This window comes from Ovis aries, chromosome 1 (genome assembly GCF_016772045.2).
Source record: "Ovis aries strain OAR_USU_Benz2616 breed Rambouillet chromosome 1, ARS-UI_Ramb_v3.0, whole genome shotgun sequence".
Lineage (NCBI taxonomy): Eukaryota > Metazoa > Chordata > Mammalia > Artiodactyla > Bovidae > Ovis > Ovis aries.
The window spans coordinates 20,036,931-20,057,585 of record NC_056054.1 but is presented as its reverse complement, the minus strand read 5'-3'; the positions used below and the strand labels follow the sequence as shown (position 1 = coordinate 20,057,585).

General features: G+C 38.8%; 1 protein-coding gene across 9 annotated transcripts in view; it reads left to right on the top strand.

The window, feature by feature from the left end:
• Window positions 1-20,655, top strand: part of TESK2 (testis associated actin remodelling kinase 2) — a 142,677-nt gene that overhangs the window by 66,481 nt on the left and 55,541 nt on the right. For all 9 annotated transcript variants that reach the window (XM_060404989.1, XM_060404864.1, XM_060405023.1 and 6 more), the window contains exon 3: window positions 5,768-5,889. In XM_060404989.1, coding sequence (XP_060260972.1) covers window positions 5,768-5,889 — 122 coding nt within the window. The remainder of the gene's footprint in view (window positions 1-5,767; window positions 5,890-20,655) is intronic.

The following is a 20,655-nucleotide window of genomic DNA, read 5'->3' as shown; positions in this document are numbered from 1 at the left end:
TTTTAGATATTCTGAATATGTCTAATTTTTTTCTTATGCTTCAGTTCAGTTCAGTCGCTCAGTCATGTTCGACTCTTTGAGACCCCATGGACTGCAGCACGCCAGGCCTCCCTGTCCATCACCAACTCCCAGAATTTACTCAGACTCATGTCCATTGAGTTGGTGATGCCGTCCAACCATCTCATCCTGTCATCCCCTTCTCCTCCTGCCTTCAGTCTTTCTCAGCATCAGGGTCTTTTCTGATGAGTCAGTTTCTTATGATTAGATTTGAGTTAAACATTTGGCAAGTGTATTTCATTGCTTCAGAAGACTGATAATGTTGCATGTCTCACTTTTGCTGATAACTGAATTTATAAACCCTTGATTAAGGTGCTAGCTGCCAGACCTCTCCATTGTAAAGGTTACCTTTTCCCCTTTGTGATAAATAAATCATCTTGGAGGCCAATACAGATTTGAATATTGCTCTTTTCACTTAAAATTACAGGTATACATTTTCTATATCATCTTAAAATCACCTGATATGCTAAACTATTATGAACACATAGTTTCTTATCTTTATTAAAAACAATACCTATTTATCTGAATACTATGTGCCAAGTACTATGTTAAGTACTTTATACACATTTTTTTGTTTCTTTAACATAACAACATCAGTTTATCCTCCAAATAAGATAGAGACTATCATTCTCTTTATTTTACAACAGAAAGCTTCAAAGAGAGATAGTAATTTTCCTTACCTTGGTGATTCTCTTCTCTTCCCTCTCTATCTCTTCCTTCTTTTCTTCCTTCCTTTATTTATACTTGTGGTAAAGTATATATAAAATTTACCATCTTAACCATTTTTAAGTGTACAGTTCAGTTCCTGTTTTTGTGTCACCATTCTCCAGAACTGTTTTCATCTTGCAAGGCTAAAACTTTGTACCCATTAAACAATTCTGAATTCCTCCCCTCCCTGCAACCCCTAGCAACCACCATTCTACATTCTTTCTGTTTGAATTAAACTATCCGAGGAACCTCATGTAAGTGGAATCATAAGTATTTGCGTTTTCCTAACTGGCTTACTTCACTTAGCATAATATCTCAAGGTTCATCCATGTGATAGCATATGTCAAGATTTCCTTCCTTTTTAAGGCTGAATAACATTCCCTCATGTGCCACATTTTGTTTATCTGTTCATCTATTGATGGACTCTTGGGTTGCTTCTGCCCTTTGGTTATTATAAATAATGCTGTTTTGAACATGAGTGTACAAATATTTTTTTGAGACCCTTTTTCAGTCCTTTTGGGTTTGTACCTAGAAGTAGAATTGCTGGATCATATGGCAATTCTGTTTTTAAGTTTTTTAAAAAAGATATTTCCAAGATATCTCTTGGAAATCCTCTTAGTAGTAGTAACAATGATCTATGTATAGAGGGCAAACTTAAGCAGAAATTGACCTTCCCTTTATTCTGAAAATCTAAGTAGGTTTAAGGGCTAACAAATTTTTGTGGTTTTGACAACGTGGAATGAAGATCCTTCTGGATTTAGACAGGTTCCCTATGTTTAGTGGATCGCTATGTTTTTTTTTTTTTTTTTTTTTTCGCCTTGCTCTGGGCATGTGGGATCTTAGTTCACTGACCAGGGATTGAACCCACGTCCTCTGAATTGGAAATGTGGACTGGACTGGACTGCCAGGGAAGTCCTGTGGACCTCTGTATTGGATGATACCTTTTTCTTTATCGCCTGTAGTCAGTTTTGTGCTTCAAAAATCTGTCCAAATCTATTAGTTCTTGGACGTTTCACTGAAGTCCCATGAAGTTTTCCCCTAATTGCATCAACATTCATATATGTTTCTTCATTTTCTACTTTCTTCCATAATGTACTTGCCTTAATTTTCTAATAGAAAACATAGCTTTTCAACTTGAATTTATATTCATTTTTAGCTAAATAAGTAATTCATGCATATATTTTCTTTGTAACACATTTAAACAATATGCATAAGTAAAGTCCCTTTTGACTATCAGATTCATTAATCCCAATCTTCTGTGCTCATTCCCAGAAGCTGTTATTATTGCAAGCTTAACTAGTATCACAGCATTCATATTGCTTATTGTTTGTCCTTTTCTAGATGGCTAATTCCAGAAAATTTAAGCCAAATCTTGTACTGCTTTTCTGTTTATATCCTCCCCCCGTACCTCTGCCACCAAAAAGAGAAAAAGAAAAAAGCACTACCCCGAAAGAAATTACCTGGATAAATGAATGATGCCCTGGCCCTTAAAAACTGTGTTAGAATTATCATTTAACTAACCATTCTTGCTGTTGTTTTTATTTTCATTGCGCTCTTATGATGTGCCAGGCCTTTTATTTAGGTACTGCAAAATAAAAATTAATACAGTATAGATCCTGGTCCAAAATGCTTTGTAGCCTAGTGAGGATATATTTATGCACAGAACTATGTCTTGAGTGGTATTCTGTTGTTCTGAGGCAATATGAAGAAGGAAACCACAAACAGTTCCTAGAGACAGACAAGATGTCAGACAGGAAGGGGATATTTGAGTATGGCCTTCAAAGATAGGTAGAATTTGAGGGGCTAGAAGAAAGAGGAAAATATTTTATGCACATGAAAGATATACAGTGTTATGAACATGTTCATATCCTTGTCCAGTTGTTTAGAAAGTAGAGTTTTTTTATGATTAATTTGAAACAACTTTTTTATCCCTAAATTTCACACATTGTTTTATCAAAGTTTCTTAAAAGCAGACATTAAAAAAAAAAAGACCTCAAGAGTGATAGTTTTCAGATGATGAAAAAAAGAAAAAGAGGAATGACTTTCAGAATGGAGAGCCCTTATGAAAAAACAGATGTCTTCTGTAAATAAAGCTGGAAAAATACTGTCAGTGTGTTCTTTGTATATAAATGTCTCTTTTAACTTATCCACCCAGGATCTGAAAAGGAAAGCCACTTCTTTTTCATCAGTCACGAGGTACATGACAACAGAATCATTGATGCACTAGGAGGAGAGTTGGGTTCCAAATCTCACTCAGGGATCTAGAAGAGGGGAGAGACAGCCGGTGTTGTGCTCAGTTCTTCTGATCAGGGTTCCTGTGGCTCTGAGTGTTTTAATTCTTCCTTCCCCTTCTTCTGTCTAGATACTCTGAAACATTGTTTCTTTGAGTTTTAAGATAAGCTGTGTTGTCTGTCCTATATTAATAGCTATACTAAACTTCTGAGGCTGTTGTCCTGTCAAAGAATTTCTGGAGATTGAAGAGTTAAGTAGATTTTTGTGTTTTCTATTGGAATTTCCACTTGGTGAGGTAGAAATAATATCCTGAAATGATACTCTGAAAGTCCATAAAATGATGACAGTTGTGTATGGCATGTCCCTGTTGTATATGATCTGAAATGAATTTTTTTTTAACTAGTAAATAATGAGGTCTTTGGTACTTTGTAACTTTTCTACAGCCTCATTCATAATTGCTCAGTAGGAAACACATATCTAAGTGAATAATTGAGCTTCTTTTGGTTAAGACAAAATATTTTCTGTCATTTTGATAGTCTCTCATTTTGATTCTTTCTCATTTTGATACTACTGAGACTACTTTTATTTTTTTATTTTTTAATTTTTGACTGGATAGTGCATTTTATTATTATTATTATTTTTAATTTTAAAATCTTTAATTCTTACATGCGTTCCCAAACATGACCCCCCCTCCCACCTCCCTCCCCACAACATCTCTCTGGGTCATCCCCATGCACCAGCCCCAAGCATGCTGCACCCTACGTCAGACATGGACTGGCGATTCAATTCTTACATGATAGTATACATGTTAGAATTCCCATTCTCCCAAATCATCCCACCCTCTCCCTCTCCCTCTGAGTCCAAAAGTCCGTTATACACATCTGTGTCTTTTTTCCTGTCTTGCATACAGGGTCGTCATTGCCATCTTCCTAAATTCCATATATATGTGTTAGTATACTGTATTGGTGTTTTTCTTTCTAAGATCTAAATGTAAGATCAGAAACTATAAAACTCCTAGAGGAGAATATAGGCAAAACACTCTCAGAAATAAATCACAGCAGGATCCTCTATGATCCACCTCCCAGAATTCTGGAAATAAAAGCAAAAATAAACAAATGGGATCTAATTAAAATTAAAAGCTTCTGCACAACAAAGGAAAATATAAGCAAGGTGAAAAGACAGCCTTCTGAATGGGAGAAAATAATAGCAAATGAAGCAACTGACAAACAACTAATCTCAAAAATATACAAGCAACTTCTGCAGCTCAACTCCAGAAAAATAAACGACCCAATCAAAAAATGGGCCAAAGAACTAAATAGACATTTCTCCAAAGAAGACATACGGATGGCTAACAAACACATGAAAAGATGCTCAACATCACTCATTATTAGAGAAATGCAAATCAAAACCACAATGAGGTATCACTTCACACCAGTCAGAATGGCTGCGATCCAAAAATCTGCAAGCAATAAATGCTGGAGAGGGTGTGGAGAAAAGGGAACCCTCCTACACTGTTGGTGGGAATGCAAACTAGTACAGCCACTATGGAGAACAGTGTGGAGATTCCTTAAAAAATTGCAAATAGAACTACCTTATGACCCAGCAATCCCACTTCTGGGCATACACACCGAGGAAACCAGAATTGAAAGAGACACATGTACCCCAGTGTTCATCGCAGCACTGTTTATAATAGCCAGGACATGGAAACAACCTAGATGTCCATCAGCAGATGAATGGATAAGCAAGCTGTGGTACATATACACAATGGAGTATTACTCAGCCGTTAAAAAGAATTCATTTGAATCAGTTCTGATGAGATGGATGAAACTGGAGCCAATTATACAGAGTGAGACTACTTTTAGAGACTGAAAACATAGTTAATTTTCTTGCAGGTGAAGTGTTGAGTTTTTTAAACCTGTGGAGTATGCATTGAAATTATATAATAATATTTTTACATGTAAAATAGATTGAGTTCTACAGTGGATGAATGTTTTAGAAGTAGACTTTGCTCTGTGTATATGGGTAATGGTGTAAGTGGTGTGGCTCAGGTTTTTTGTATCTGATTTGATTGTAAATGATTATAAGGAACTTTGGGTTGCATTACTCAATATTAGGTCCAGAAGATCCACTGCCTTCTTTCTATATTTAATATGCAATAATATTTTCTGTATAGATATACATTTTATGGTGCTTGGGAGAGATTTTGAGGATGTGGGTTTAGTGTTCTATAAAGACAGTTTTATAGTTCATTAAATGTTACATAAGCCTTGTGAATGAATCTTTTCTCTGCACAATTAAAACTCCACGAAAGAGACTTTCTGGTTAGTGTCCTAAGGCTCAGAAGCATTGGCCGTGAGGAACCAGCCTAATACATTTTCCCCATTTTTCTCTAAGGTATTTTTTTTAAGACATGATGATTTTTTCCTTTTTTTTTTAAAGTAAACTTTTTATTTTGTATTGGAGTATAGCCAATTAACAATGTTGTGATAGTTTCAGGTGGACAGCAAAGTAAGAAGTCATGATTTCTTGAGGTATAATCATATTTTCTAGCCAGCTTAATATGAAACAGTTTTGGTGTTCAAAGGAATAAATCCATCTTTGTTAATGGATGTGAAACCCTTATGTAATCAGAGTTTATAGAAAAACATCCTTTACCATGTCTGTTTTATGTGAATTGACAGTAAAACATCTCAGCATGCTCTACATGTGGAGACTTTGACCTCATATATAGCTGCTGTCCTTGAGTCTCTTGTTCTATTTTATTTTCTAGGTGCGCCACCGAGCTTCCGGCCAGGTGATGGCTCTTAAGATGAACACGTTGAGCAGTAACCGGGCAAACATGCTGAAAGAAGTGCAGCTCATGAATAGACTCTCCCATCCCAACATCCTTAGGTAATGGCTTTTCCTTCCTTCCAGAGATCAGCGAGAAAGCTGAAACATTATTGGAGACTTGTTAGAATAGTAGTAATAGCTGAAAAGAGGGATTCCAGGTTTCATGCTGAAGCTGTCTTGCTGGAATTTAGCTGTGCTGTAGGTCTTTTTCTACCTATTGAAACAATTTTCTGGTAATTAACTGCATTTAGTAAGGCAACTTTGGGGACTTCCCTTGGTAGAGCCAGAAAGCTTTCTTGGAGGAGGTTGACTCAAATTGGAACGTGAAGTTTAATAGGATTTTAGAAGATAGGGAAGGAACTCAGAAAGGAACAAAATTGTTGTTGTTGTTCAGTCACTGAATTGTGTCTGACTCTTTGTGACCCCGTGGACTGCAGCACACCAGGCTTCCCTGTCCTTCACTATCTCCTGGAGTTTGCTCAAACTCATGTCCATTGAGTTGGTGATGCCATCCAATCATCTCATCCTCTGTCTTCCCCTTTTCCTTCTGCCTTCAATCTTTCCCAGCATCAGGGTCTTTTCCAGTGAGTTGGCTCTTTGCATCAGGTGGCCAGAGTATTGGAGCTTCACCTTCAGCGTGAGTCCTTCCATGAATATTCAGGGTTGATTTCCTTTAAGTCACTGGTTTGAGTTCCTGGCTGTCCAAGGGACTCTCAGGAGTCTTCTAGAAACTCAGGAACAAAATAATAACAAATAAAGCATAAAGGTAAAAGTACAAGGCTTTTTAAGGAGTCAGTGAATTAAAAGCCCATTTGGCTCTGGAGTATGCAGAAGAGGAGAAAACTAATGCTCCTACTGAAACCCTTAAGAAAAAATGAAGGAATTTTGAGGACTTCACTGGTGGACAGTGGCTAAGACTCCTCGCTTCCTATGCAGGGGGCCTGGGCTTGATCTCTAGTTAGGGAATTAGATCCTGCATGCCACAACTAAAGATTCTATATTCCGCAAGTAAAAGATCCCACATGCCACAACAAAGATGGAAGATTGTGTGTGCTGCCACTATGACTGGCACAGTCAAAATAAATAAAATTAGAAAACAAATATATGTTTGAAATGGGAAGGAATTTTGCAGAGCTGAATATCAAGTGCCTGTGAAAGAAATTTGCCCAAAAGATCCTTCAAAAGGTAAGGAATGAAGCTTATCTGTAAAGAAGCTAAGTGCTCTCACAAAGAGTATAGGCAGATGTACAGAACTGAGATTCTGATGGCTTGGATGGCAAGAAAAGCTGGCAGCTTCTGTGCACCTGCAGAGCCCAAACTGGCATTTGTCGTCAGGATCAGAGGCATCGGTGTTGTTCAGTTCACAGATCTGAAAGACGATGTAACTTCTTCACCTTTGTCAAGTCTTCAATGGCACCTTCGTTAAGATCAGCTATGCTCCATTTAACATGCCAAGGACCATGGAACCATATATTGCATGGGGGTAACTGAACCTGCAGTCAGTAGATGAATTGATCTACAGATGTGGTTATGACAAAATCAATAAGAAGCAAATTTCCCTGACAGATAACACATGGATTGCCTGATGTCTTGGTAAATATAACATTATCTACATGGAGGATCTGATTTATAAGACCCATACTGTTGGAAAATTCTTCAAAGAAGGAAACAACTTCCTGTGGCCATTCAAATTCTCTTCTCTATGAGGTGGAATGAAGGAAAAGACCACCCATTTTATTGAAGGTAGAGATGCTGGCCACAGGGAAGACTAGATCAACAGGTTGTTCAAAGGATGAACTAAGATATCTACTATGATTATTTTTGTGATCTGGTCAGGAAGTAAATAGAGCAATTTATTGGACTGAAAAAAATTTTGTTAATAATAAAAGCAATGAGAAAACCATTTATTGAAGTCTTCCTTGTATGCTGGACGTTTTGCCTGTTTAAAGATTTAATTTTCACAATTTTTCTCCATTGAAGAAACTGAGGCCAAGAGATTATGTGTTGTCTGAGGTCTGTAACTTTGAGGTAGGACACTTTCTACCATGTTTCTCCTAGAAGAACTTTTTCTTTCATGTCTCTCCTAAAGGATTTGACAGGATAGCATTGGTAGATAAATGTGGAAAGGTAGAGCTGGGCCATTCTATGCAGAAATATTTTGCCCAAAGCCAAGAAGATTATATTTTATGTTTTATGTGTTGAATTCTGAACAGGGATTAGATGACAGAGGGTAACTAATGGCAAATTCAAAATGGTTTAATGATGGGGAGACTGGTGGCCAAGAGATCAGTTAGGGGACATCTACAGTGTTTGAGATGGTTGAGTCTTTTTTTTTTCTTTCTACTATTTAATGTATAGTATACCATATATAGTATATGTTGTTTAGTTGCTAAATTGTGTTCAACTCTTTGCAGCCCCATGGATTGTAGCCCGTCAGGCTCCTCTGTCCATGGAATTTCCCAGGCAAGAATACTGGAGTGTGTTGCCATTTCCTCGAGATGGTTGAGTCTTGATTTGATGTTCTGCTTAGGAATTTTTAAGCTGATTATATTTTCGTCTTGTTTAAAAAATAGTGTTTTATTATTATTGATACATCATCACTGTGGATCATTGAGAAAATAGTATTCTCAAAAACAGGAAAATAAAAAATGGTCCTTAATCTCAGCATCTGGGCATCAAGCTCATATTAACATTTGGTATATATTCTGCCAATCTTCTTTATTCATCACTTCTTTTTTTATTCTCTTCACTATGAACTTGACTCGTAATTGCATGGGAAGATGAACTCTAAACAAATTTTATTTCCTGACAGCAAAGTTTTAAAGATGTAGTTGTTATATAAAGAAGTAGAATACTATAGTGTACTGATTAAAAATAGAGGCTCTGGATTCCAGATCAAGCTGCCTGAATTCAAATCCTGGATCTTTGGAAAGTTATTTAACCTCTGACATCCTTAGTTTTCCCATCTATAATGAGGATAATTACCTTGAATTCCTCATAGAGTTGTTATTGAGGATCAATTTAATTCATATAAAGCACCTTGGAATAGTGCTTGGTTTTTGTTAAGTGTCCGGTAAATGTTAGCTTTTATTATTAGTTTCTTTTCCTCTAGCGAGTTCTTTAAATGGCTCACTGCATTCCATCTGTCTTTTATCATTCATTCACTCATCAAACATTTGTTGAGGGTTTACTGCTGTTTCTAATACATTCACGAGTTTTCTGCTAGAGTGATGCTGTTGAATAGAATAGAACTTTCTAAAATGATGGAAATGTTCTTTATCTGTGCTGTTCAATAGCTTCATGTGGCTGATGAGCATTGAAATGTGGCTAGTACAAAGAAGGAACTAAATTTTTTATTTGATTTTATTTAAATTGCCACTGGAAGCTTAGCAGCTACTATATTGGACAATCCTGGGCTTTCAGTCTATGTACATCTTTGCTCTTGTTGAATACCATTCCTATTCTGATGTCTCCTTGGTCTGCTTTCTCAGTCTATCTTTTTTTTTGCCTCGTTGTTCAGGAATGACACATCCTTCCCTTTTAACTTACAAAAAATCATATTCTTTGCTGTGAGCTAAGTTTTCTAACATATAAAATGTAATGTTAATTCTATCTTGATCTTTACAATAAGCTAACAAATGAGATAATGTATATAAAGTCTATAGATCTGTTATAATCCACAGTAAGCATATAATACATGAAAATTATTATAATGATTATTAACCATGGTGGGTTTGCATTTTGATGGTGACATTTTTTGTCCATAAGCCATCTGTCTCAAATATAGTGCAGTTATAACCTGGAAGTGGATTACTTTTTAAAAGAAGTTCTAGTTGTTTTTATTTTTCATGTTTTCATGCCTTTACTTTCATTGTATATTTTGAATACAACAGAAGGAAATTATCCTATCAAGGGGGCCTAGAACAAGCAGAGTCCTCTTGGCTTTTGTTAACCAGAGGAGTCCCATAGCAGTAGAAGCATTTATTATACCTCCCTAGGACTGATGTTGAAGCTGAAACTCCAGTACTCTGGCCACTTGATGCGAAGAGCTGACTCATTTGAAAAGACCCTGATGCTGGGAGGGATTGGGGGCAGGAGGAGAAAGGGATAACAGAGATGGCTGGATGGCATCGCTGACTTGATGGACATGAGTTTGAGTGAACTCCAGGAGTTGGTGATGGACAGGGAGGCCTGGTGTGCCACACTCCATGGGGTCACAAAGAGTCGGACACGACTGAGCGACTGAACTGAACTGAACTGAGGATGCCTAACTGTGTTCCAGTCTCAAATTCTTAGAATTTTTATGTCCTTAATGCTTTTCTGTGTGGATCACAATAAACTGTGGAAAATTCTGAAAGAGATGGGAATACAGACCACCTGACCTGCCTCTTGAGAAACCTATATGCAGGTCAGGAAGCAACAGTTAGAACTGGACATGGAACAACAGACTGGTTCCAAATAGGAAAAGGCTATATATTGTCACCCTGCTTATTTAACTTCTATGCAGAGTACATCATGAGAAACACTGGGCTGGAGGAAGCATAAGCTGGAATCAAGATTGCCGGGAGAAATACAGTAACCTCAGATATGCAGATGACATCACCCTTATGGCAGAAAGTGGAGAAGAACTAAAGACCCTCTTGATGAAAGTGAAAGAGGAGAGTGAAAAAGTTGGCTTAAAGCTCAACATTCAGAAAACTAATATCATGGCATCCAGTCCCATCACTTCCTGGCAAATAGATGGGTAAACAGTGGAAACAGTGGCTGACTTTATTTTTGGGGGCTCCAAAATCATTGCAGATGGTGATTGCAGTCATGAAATTAAAAGATGCTTACTCCTTGGAAGGGAAGTTATGACCAACCTAGACAGCATGTTAAAAAGCAGAGACATTACTTTGTCAACAAAGGTCCTTATAGTCAAGGTTTTTCCAGTAGTCATGTATGGATGTGAGAGTTGGACTATAAAGAAAGCTGCGTGCCGAAGAATTGATGCTTTTGAACTGTGGTGCTGGAGAAGACTCTTGAGAGTCCCTTGGACTGCAAGGAGATCCAACCAGTCCATCCTAAAGGAGATCAGACCTGGGTATTCATTGGAAGGACTGATTTTGAAGCTGCAACTCCAATACTTTGGCCACCTGATGCGAAGAGCTGACTCATTTGAAAAGACCCTGATGCTGGGAAAGATTGAGGGCAGGAGGAGAAGGGGATGACAGAGGATGAGATGGTTGGATGGCATCACCGACTCAATGGACATGGTTTTGGGTGGACTCCGGCAGTTGGTGATGGACAGGGAGGCCTGGTGTGCTGCGATTCATGGGGTCACAAAGAGTTGGACACCACTGTGCGACTGAACTGAACTGAATGCCTTTTTTTTTTTTGCTGAAGCAAGGAATACAACTTTATTGGAAAGCTAGGCGTCCTAGAAGATGGCAGGCTAGTGCCCCCACGTATCATCTTATCTGGGTCTGAATGCCAGTTTCTTTTATAGACAGAGAAGAGTAGGAGGTGAGGAAAGTGAAACTGACACCGCTCAGTCGTGTCCGACTCTTTGCGACCCCATGGACAGGCTCCAGTCCATGGGATTTTCCAGGCAAGGGTGCTGGAGTGGGCTGCCATTTCCTTCTCCATGAATGCTTTTCTAGTTGTCTTACAAATTTACTGTTCATACTTACTATTTTTGTGATTCAAATTTTTTGTTTCTATTTGTTAGTATGGCTCTTAGCCTATTTTCAAGCTGTTAGTATAGGTTAGTTTGTTTTTAGAGGTACAAAAGCTGAGACAGAAATATGCACCAAAGTTTTCCTTCAAGATGGGATTTAAATTGGGAAGAATCCATCTCTTGGAACCCTAGGATTTTACCAACTTGCGTCCTCAGGGGCTTAACCTCAGGAGGGAGGTGGCTGAGCAGATGAGCCTTTCGGTTTCCATCTCTGCTTCATCCAGCCAGAGAAGCTGTTTTATACTGAACTTCCATCTAAGAGTTTTGCAGAAAAGATCTCCTACTTAAAAACAAAGAAAAAGTTGAAAATTGCTACATTAGTGATTTTGAAGGTGTACTTGGGGAAAAAAAGGTTATCTGCGTGTGCTGCCAGATGGTGGGCATCTGATCTTCTGGGCATGAATTGGTCCTCTGCTGGCACAGCTATTCTGTGCCCAGCATGAGTGAATGAGCTGAACCTTTGCAGTTTTATTTCTCTCTTTTTCTTGACCCCAGCCTCCCTATTTCCTCTTTTCTTTTTATCTTTCTCCCTCCTAAGATTTCTAGTTGGAAGGAAGAGAGTGGCCCTGGTGAGACACAGAGGCAAGTAGATGTGTATATTTTGTTTGTGTGTATGTATTTTTTTAATACATGGATACGGTTAAGATTGTTTTATCATCAGTTGCTCTAACTTATCGGTTGAAGAAAAGAACAATAAAATGCTTTGTTGAGGGCAGGGACCGATAGTTTGGACCTCTTGTGAATAAGGTTGTTTATGCCAGGAAGTCTTATGCTCAAAGATCTGTAATCCAATTCTGTGCCCCGCTCACTTCCACTCCCCAATGGCCTTTTTGAGGACCTGTACCAAGATTTGTTCTCATACCTCTTTGTTATTCTTCACGCCATGAGAAATTTAATATTTCTTTTAGACTCCTTGTTGACAATCTCATGTTTACTTCTTTTTAGGCCACATTCTGAATTTATTTTCCTATCTACCTATTTTTATTCAGAATCCATATTCAACAATATGATTGCCATTTTGTTAAAATGAAGAATATGCTTTCAAATCACCAAATATTTATTTAGAACTACTCAGTCCAACTCCATGCTAGGTAATACCATGGTGAATAGATGAAAAGTAGAGAGAGGGCTGTTATCTCCCAGATGGTCTCCTTAGGAAGCAAGCTGTATACCTAGGAAACAGACTAATATCTGCTAATGCTATGAGGATGTGTCAGAGTATTTTCCCAACCTCATTATTAAGATAGCAGTCTTTCCAGTTACCCATTATGAAAATCCCAAACTCATCTCTAGTTATTCCTTTTATTCCTTGCTTCTAATCAGAAACTAAGCTCTTGATTTTAAACTTTCAAAGACTTTAGCATCTTCTTTTTCCCCTATGCATCTGTCAATTCAATCCTCTTCACTTTTGCCTTGAATGAATTGCCCTCCTTTTTACTTTTCCTGATACATAGCTCTAACCATATAGCTTATACAAAGACCTGGCTCATTGGGAAAGACCCTGATTCTGGGAAAGCAAAAGGAGAAGAGAAGGGAAGGCAACAGGAGGAGAGAGCAGCAGAGGATGAGTGCGTTAGATAGAATCATTGACTCAATGAACATGAATTTGAGCAAACTCCAGGAGATAGTGAAGAACAAGGAAGCCTGGTGTGCTGCAATTCATGGGGTTACAAAGAGTTGGACACAACTTAGCGACTGAATATTTCTTAAAAACTTTTTGTGGCTCCCATTTATTTCAGAATTGAATCAGAAATTCTTTAGACAGACAGCTAATGTCTGCTCTGTTTTTCTAGCCTTATCTTCAGCTATTCTTATGCACATTCTTATGCACTCTGTGATTTCCTAATTGTGTTCTCTTGGACAAGTTATTTGACCTCTGGGCTTTGGTTTTCCCTTTTGTTAAATGAGAATGGATCAGCTTAGAAATCATACGGAATTAATGTTGAATAGTTTTTAAATGATCAGGTTTGAAAAATATATCATCTCAGGGTGCGTTTGCGTTTGTGTGTGCACATGTTGTTCAGAATAAATGGGAAGCATTTAAAAATGATGGATTAAAGTTCACCTTTTTGATTTTATCATTGTAATCCTAGTGAGTAACTAAATGAGAGTGTCAATATAGCCATCAAAGCAAATTTTAATACTTGAACATTGGTAAGGGGAATCTTATTATTGTTTTCTCTTCTCTGTACTAAGCTAGAAAGTCTGATAACTTATGAATTGAGTCTGAGTTCTAATTTCACATAACCAGAAAGTTTTTGTTTAAAATAAGTGTGGAATAAGCTTCAGTGCTATTTATGCCATTGTCTGTGGATAGTGAAGTAGTGTAATCCCAGAAAGAAGGTGATTTTTAAGAAATTTATTGAGATATAATTGACATACAATGTAAGATGATTGTTAATATAAACAATGGGTATGAATTATTGAGCACCTGTTTTGGGCCGCAATGTAAGATGATTGTTAATATAAACAATGGGTACCAATTATTGAGCACCTGTTTTGGGCTGCTGTTGATCATATTCCTATCCCACTCACATATTTTACTTTCTAGATGTCTCCCATTCTCAGCAAATGGAATTACCATTCATCTGTTACTTATGCCAAAACCCTAGGTGTCATCTTTAATATTTTTCCTTTATACCCTACTTTAAACCTTCAAGTAGTTTAGCATTATTTAAAAAATATTCCCTGAGTCTGACTACCACTTATTACCTCCATAGCCACCATCCTACTTCAACACTCTTATTTGATCTCCCAGATCCCCTCTTGCTTCACGGTAGCCAGTTTGAACTTGGAAGAAGGTAAATCAGATCATACCATCCTCCTCTGCTGAATTTCCTTCTATGACTTTTTGTCACTCTTCAAATGAAGTCTAAACTCAGGGCTTTGATATTGAGATGTGTGCATACAAGACCTTAAATGAGTTGACCTATCTGCTTCTCTGACCTTATTTTCTTCTTCTTTTTTTAAAATGTAGACCATTTTTAAGGTCTTAATTGAATTTGTTACAATATTGCTTCTGTTTTATGTTTTTTGGCTATGAGGTTATGTTTTTTGGCTACGAGGCATGTGGGATCTTAGCTCCCCGACCAGGGGTTGAACCTTGCACCCCTTGCATTGGAAGGCAAAGTCTTAACCACTGGACCGCTAGGGAAGTCCCTGGCCTTATTTCAGATCACTCTTTCCTATTTTACACCATCCTAACCACCCTCACTGGCCTTTTTGTTTCTCAGATACACCAACGTCTTTCATACTTCAGGGTCTTTGTACTTTCTTTTCCCTTTTCCTATAATGTCTTTGTTCCAGAATCATTTAGCATGCTTCTTCTGAGATATCCCATCCTCAAAGAGACTTTTGTTGACTAGCCTGTCTAAAATAGCCATCCAGTATCACTCTTTACCCCCTCATTATTATGCTTTGTCTACATCATTCTTATCATCTTTGAAAATATCTTGTTTATTTGTTTACTTATTGTTTATAGCCTTCAGATAGGGTGAGTTCCCTGAAGGTAGTGTCTATAGAGGCAGATGCTAGATAGAAGCAAGCCAGTTTGCATCACAGAAACCTATAAAACCTACAGTTCAGCTCTGGAACTGAAGGTGGATGTCAGGCTTGGGCTGAAAACAGGAGGACTATTGAAAGTCTTTTCCGGGGTAACTGGGCCTAAAAGTTACCATCTCCATTCATTGCAATTGATCAGTTAAGTCTCACCTACCTCAACAAGAGGTGAATTTTTATTTTTGGAAAAAAATTGAACTAGATGCTAGGTAAGCATCTAGTATGACAGCTGATGGAGAAGGAATGTTATCCTAAGAAGAGGGAAATGAAGGGACTGTCTATGTACTGAATGGTGAGGCTCTTGAGACTTCTAGTCCTCTCCTATCCTTTGACTCTTAAGCAGGTAGGAATTACCCCATCCCACCCTCATCTGCCAGGAAACTGGTAGATTTGGAGAAATTGAAGAGCCCCAAGTAAAAGAAGAAAACTTTGAAGTATAACCAGCAAAAAAACTAATTATTATCTTCTAAATATACTTCTTCTAGGAGAGGTTTGAGAAGGAGCTGCATCTATGAAATAATAATATACTGTAAAATAGGAGTAATTAACCATAAAGATTCTTGAAAATTTTAAAATATGATTATATGTTTATGTATAGTTTTATATGATTCTTTATTTATGGTTTTAAGTATTTGATTGGCCTGCCAAGGAGATAAAGAGGAAATCATCCATTAATGGTAAAAAACCAAAGATGGAAAATAAGAGAGAAAAGAATTAAAAAGTAAAGGATTAATCTAGGAAGTCTGTTTTTGACTAATACAAGAACATTTTCTACAACCAAGGGGCATAAACTTCCAAAGTGAAAGGGCCTCCTAAGTGCCCAGCACAATGAATGAAAAAAAGGCCCATCCCAGAGCATATAGTTGTGAAATTTTAGAATATGGGTAATAAAAATAAGATTCTAAGTACTTTGACAGCATAGGGATGGAGAGAATCAGAGGCCATATAAAGGACTGAAAATTCAAATGGTATCAGACTTCTGAAAACCAGCTCTGGGGGCTTCCCTGGTGGTCCACTGGTTAAGAATCCTCCTTCCAAAGCAAGGGTCACAGGTTTGATTCCCCAGTCTGGGAAGATCCCACACGCTTTGGAGCAACTAAGCCCATGGGCCACAACTACTGAGCCCATATACTGCAACTGCTGAAGCCCTTGCGCCTAGAGCCTGTGCTGCTCAACAAGAGAAGATGAGCAGCCTGCACACTGCAATGAAGAGTAGCCCTCACTCGTGGAAACTAGAGAAAGTCCACATGAAGCAACGAAGACTCACAGCCAAAAAATAAATAAATAAATCTAAAAAAAAAAACCAACCAAAACCCAGCTCTGGAAGCTCTACCAGTAGAACAATGCTTTCTGAGAGAAAATTATTTCTTAGAATTCTTTATCCAGTCAAACTACCAGTCAGGCATGAGAGTAAAGACATTTTCGGACATGCACAGTTTTGAAAATGTTACCTCTCGTGAGCTGTTTCTTATGAAGCTGCTGGACTATGACCCCCCATCAAAAGTAAGGGGGCAAACAAAACAACACATAAAAATAAAAAGGCATAAGATCTGGAAAGAAGGGTGATAGCAAGTCCCAGGGTGACTGCTGGGCAATAGTCTAGAGAATAAACAGTCAAAACTGGAGTGGGAGGATCAAGAACTTCAGGAGAGATATTGGGCAGTGGAGTTTGAGGAAAGAATTTATAGATTCCCAGATGTCTTTGACAGGATGGACATTCATGTTCAGAAAAATTTTGCAGTTCTATTGGAGGATTTGGGGAAGAATTGAGGTCAGTCAGTTCAGTCGCTCAGTCATGTCCAACACTTTGCGACCCGATGAATTGCAGCACGCCAGACCTCCCTGTCCATCACCAACTTCCAGAGACTACCCAAACACATGTCCATTGAGTCGGTGATGCCATCCAACCATCTCATCCTCTGTCATCCCCTTCTCCTCCTGCCCTCAATCTTTCCCAGCATCAGGGTCTTTTCAAATGAGTCAGCTCTTCGCATCAGGTGGCCAAAGTATTGGAGTTTCATCTTCAAAATCAGTCCTTCCAATGAACACCCAGGACTGATCTCCTTTAGAATGGACTGGTTGGATCTCCTTGCAGTCCAAGGGACACTCAAGAGTCTTCTCCAATACCACAGTTCAAAAGAACCAATTCTTTGGCACTCAGCTTTCTTCACAGTCCAACTCTCACATCCACTGGAAAAACCATAGCATTGATTAGACGAACCTTTGTTGGCAAAGCAATGTCTCTGCTTTTCAATATGCTATCTAGGTTGATCATAACTTTCCTTTCAAGGAGTAAGCGTCTTTTAATTTCATGGCTGCAATCACCATCTGCAGTGATTTTGGAGCCCCCCAAAATAAAGTCTGACACTGTTTCCACTGTTTCCCCATCTATTTGCCATGAAGTGATGGGACCAGATGCCATATTAGTTTTCTGAATGCTGAGCTTTAAGCCAACTTTTTCACTCTCTTTCACTTTCATCAAGAGGCTCTTTAGTTCTTCACTTTCTGCCGTAAGGATGGTGTCATCTGCATATCTGAGGTTATTGGTATTTCTCCCGGCAATCTTGATTCCAGCTTGTGTTTCCTCCAGCCCAGCATTTCTCATGATGTCCTCTGCATAGAAGTTAAAGAAGCAGGGTGACAATATACAGCCTTGACATATACCTTTTCCTGTTAGGAACCAGTCTGTTGTTCCATGTCCAGTTCTAACTGTTGCTTCCTGACCTGCATATAGGTTTCTCAAGAGGCAGGTCAGGTGGTCTGTATTTCCATCTCTTTCAGAATTTTCCACAGTTTCTTGTGATCCACACAGTCAAAGGCTTTGGCATAGTCAATAAAGCAGAAATAGATGTTTTTCTGGAACTCTCTTTTTTTTTTCGATGATCCAGCAGATGTTGGCAGTTTGATCTCTGGTTCCTCTACCTTTTCTAAAACCAGCTTGAACATCTGGAAGTTCATGGTTCACGTATTGCTGACCTGGCTTGGAGAATTTTGAGCATTACTTTACTAGTGTGTTTGATGAGTGCAGTTGTGCGGTAGTTTGAGCATTCTTTGGCATTGCCTTTCTTTGGGATTGGAATGAACACTGACCTTTTCCAGTCCTGTGGCCATTGCTGAGTTTTCCAAATTTGCTGGCATATTGAGTGCAGCACTTTCACAGCATCATCTTTCAGGATTTGAAATAGCTCAACTGGAATTCCATCACCTCCACTAGCTTTGTTTGTAGTGATGCTTTCTAAGGCCCAGTTGGCTTCACATTCCAGGATGTCTGGCTCTAGGTGAGTGATCACACCATCGTGATTATCTGGGTCATGAACATCTTTTTTGTACAGTTCTCCTGTGTATTTTTGCCACCTCTTCTTAATATCTTCTGCTTCTGTTAGGTCCATACCATTTCTGTCCTTTATCGAGCCCATCTTTGCATGATATGTTCCCTTAGTATGTCTAATTTTCTTGAAGAGATTCTCTAGTCTTTCCCATTCTGTTGTTTTCCTCTCTTTTTTTGCATTGATTGCTGAGGAAGGCTTTCTTATCTCTCCTTGCTATTCTTTGGAACTCTGCATTCAGATGCTTATATCTTTCCTTTTCTCCTATGCTTTTCACTTTTCTTCTTTTCACAGCTACTTGTAGGGCCTCCTCAGACAGCCATTTTGCATTTTTGAATTTCTTTTCCATGGAGATGGTCTTGATCCCTGTCTCCTGTACAATGTCATGAACCTCCATCCATAGTTCATCAGGCACTCTGTCTATCAGATTTAGTCCCTTAAATCTATTTCTCACTTCCACTGTAGTAGAAGATTAAGGGATTTGATTTAGGTCATATCTGAATGGTCTAGTGGTTTTCCCTACTTTCTTCGATTTAAGTCTGAATTAGGCAATAAGGAATTCATGGTCTGAGCCACAGTCAGCTCCTGGTCTTGTTTTTGCTGACTGTATAGAGCTTCTCCATCTTTGGCTGTAAAGAATATAATCAGTCTGATTTTGGTGTTGACCATCTGGTGATATCCATGTGTAGAGTCTTCTCTTGTGTTGTTGGAAGAGGGTGTTTGCTATGTTCTCTTGGGAAAACTCTATTAGCCTTTGCCCTGCTTCATTCTGTACTCCAAGGCCAAATTTGCCTGTTACTCCAGATGTTTCTTGACTTCCTACTTTTGCATTCCAGTCCTCTAGAATGAAAAGGACGTCTTTTTGGGGTGTTAGTTCTAGAAGGTCTTGTAGGTCTTCATAGAACTGTTCAACTTCAGCTTCTTCAGCATTACTGGTTGGGGCATAGGCTTGGATTACCGTGATATTGAATGGTTTGCCTTGGAAACGATCAGAGATCATTCTGTTGTTTTTGAGATTGCATCCAAGTACTGGATTTCAGACTCTTCTGTTGACCATGATGGCTATTCCATTTCTTCTAAGGGATTCCTGCCCACAGTAGTCGATATAATAGTCATCTGAGTTAAATTCACCCATTCCAGTCCATTTTAGTTTGCTGATTCCTAGAATGTCGATGTTCACTCTTGCCATCTCTTGTTTGACCACTTCCAATTTGCCTTGATTCATGGACCTGACATTCCAAGTTCCTATGCAATATTGCTCTTTTCAGCATCGGACCTTGGTTCTGTCACTAGTCTCATCCACAGGTGGGTATTGTTTTTGCTTTGGCTCCATCCCTTCATTCTTTCTGGAGTTATTTCTCCACTGGTCTCCAGTAGCATATTGGGCCCCTACTGACCTGGGGAATTCCCCTTTCAGTATCCTATCATCTTGCCTTTTCATACTGTTCATGGGGTTCTCAAGGCAAGAATACTGAAGTGGTTTGCCATTCCCTTCTCCAGTGGACCACATTGTGTCAGACCTCTCCACCATGACCCACCCATCTTGGGTGGTCCCACAGAGCATGGCTTAGTTTCATTGAGTTAGACAAGGCTGTGGTCTGTGTGATCAGATTGGCTAGTTTTCTATGATTATGGTTTCAGTGTGTCTGCCCTCTGATGCCCTCTGGCTACACCTACTTGGGTTTCTCTTACTTTGGATGTGGGGCATGGCTGTTCCAGCAAAGTGCTGCTGGTGCTCCTTACCTTGGATGAGGGGTTATCTCCTCACGGCCACCCCTCCCGACCTTGAATGTGGAGTAGCTCCTCTCGGCCCTCCTGTGCCCGCCCAGCTGCCTCTCCTTGGACGTGGGGTTGTTCCTCTTGGAGCAAGTTCGGTAAACAAGTCTGGAATTTAGAGGAGAGGTTCAGGATGATTTTATCACTTAATAGTTAGGGGACCGTAGGTAAGTTATATAACCTTTATAACCTCAGTTTTCTCATCTGTGAAGTAGAAAAGAATAGTATTACTACTGTACCAGGTTGGTGGTGCTCTTAAAAATTCAGCCTCTGTGCAGTGGTGCTGAATCAAATCTTGGAGACAGTTTGGGGAAAAAGGAATAGCTTTATTGCTTTGCCAGGCAAAGAGGGACACAGGAGGCTCATGCTCTGATAAAAACTGTGTGTCCCAATCCAGGAGATTTGGTGAGATTTATAGCAATGGTTCAAGGGCAGGGTTGCTGATAA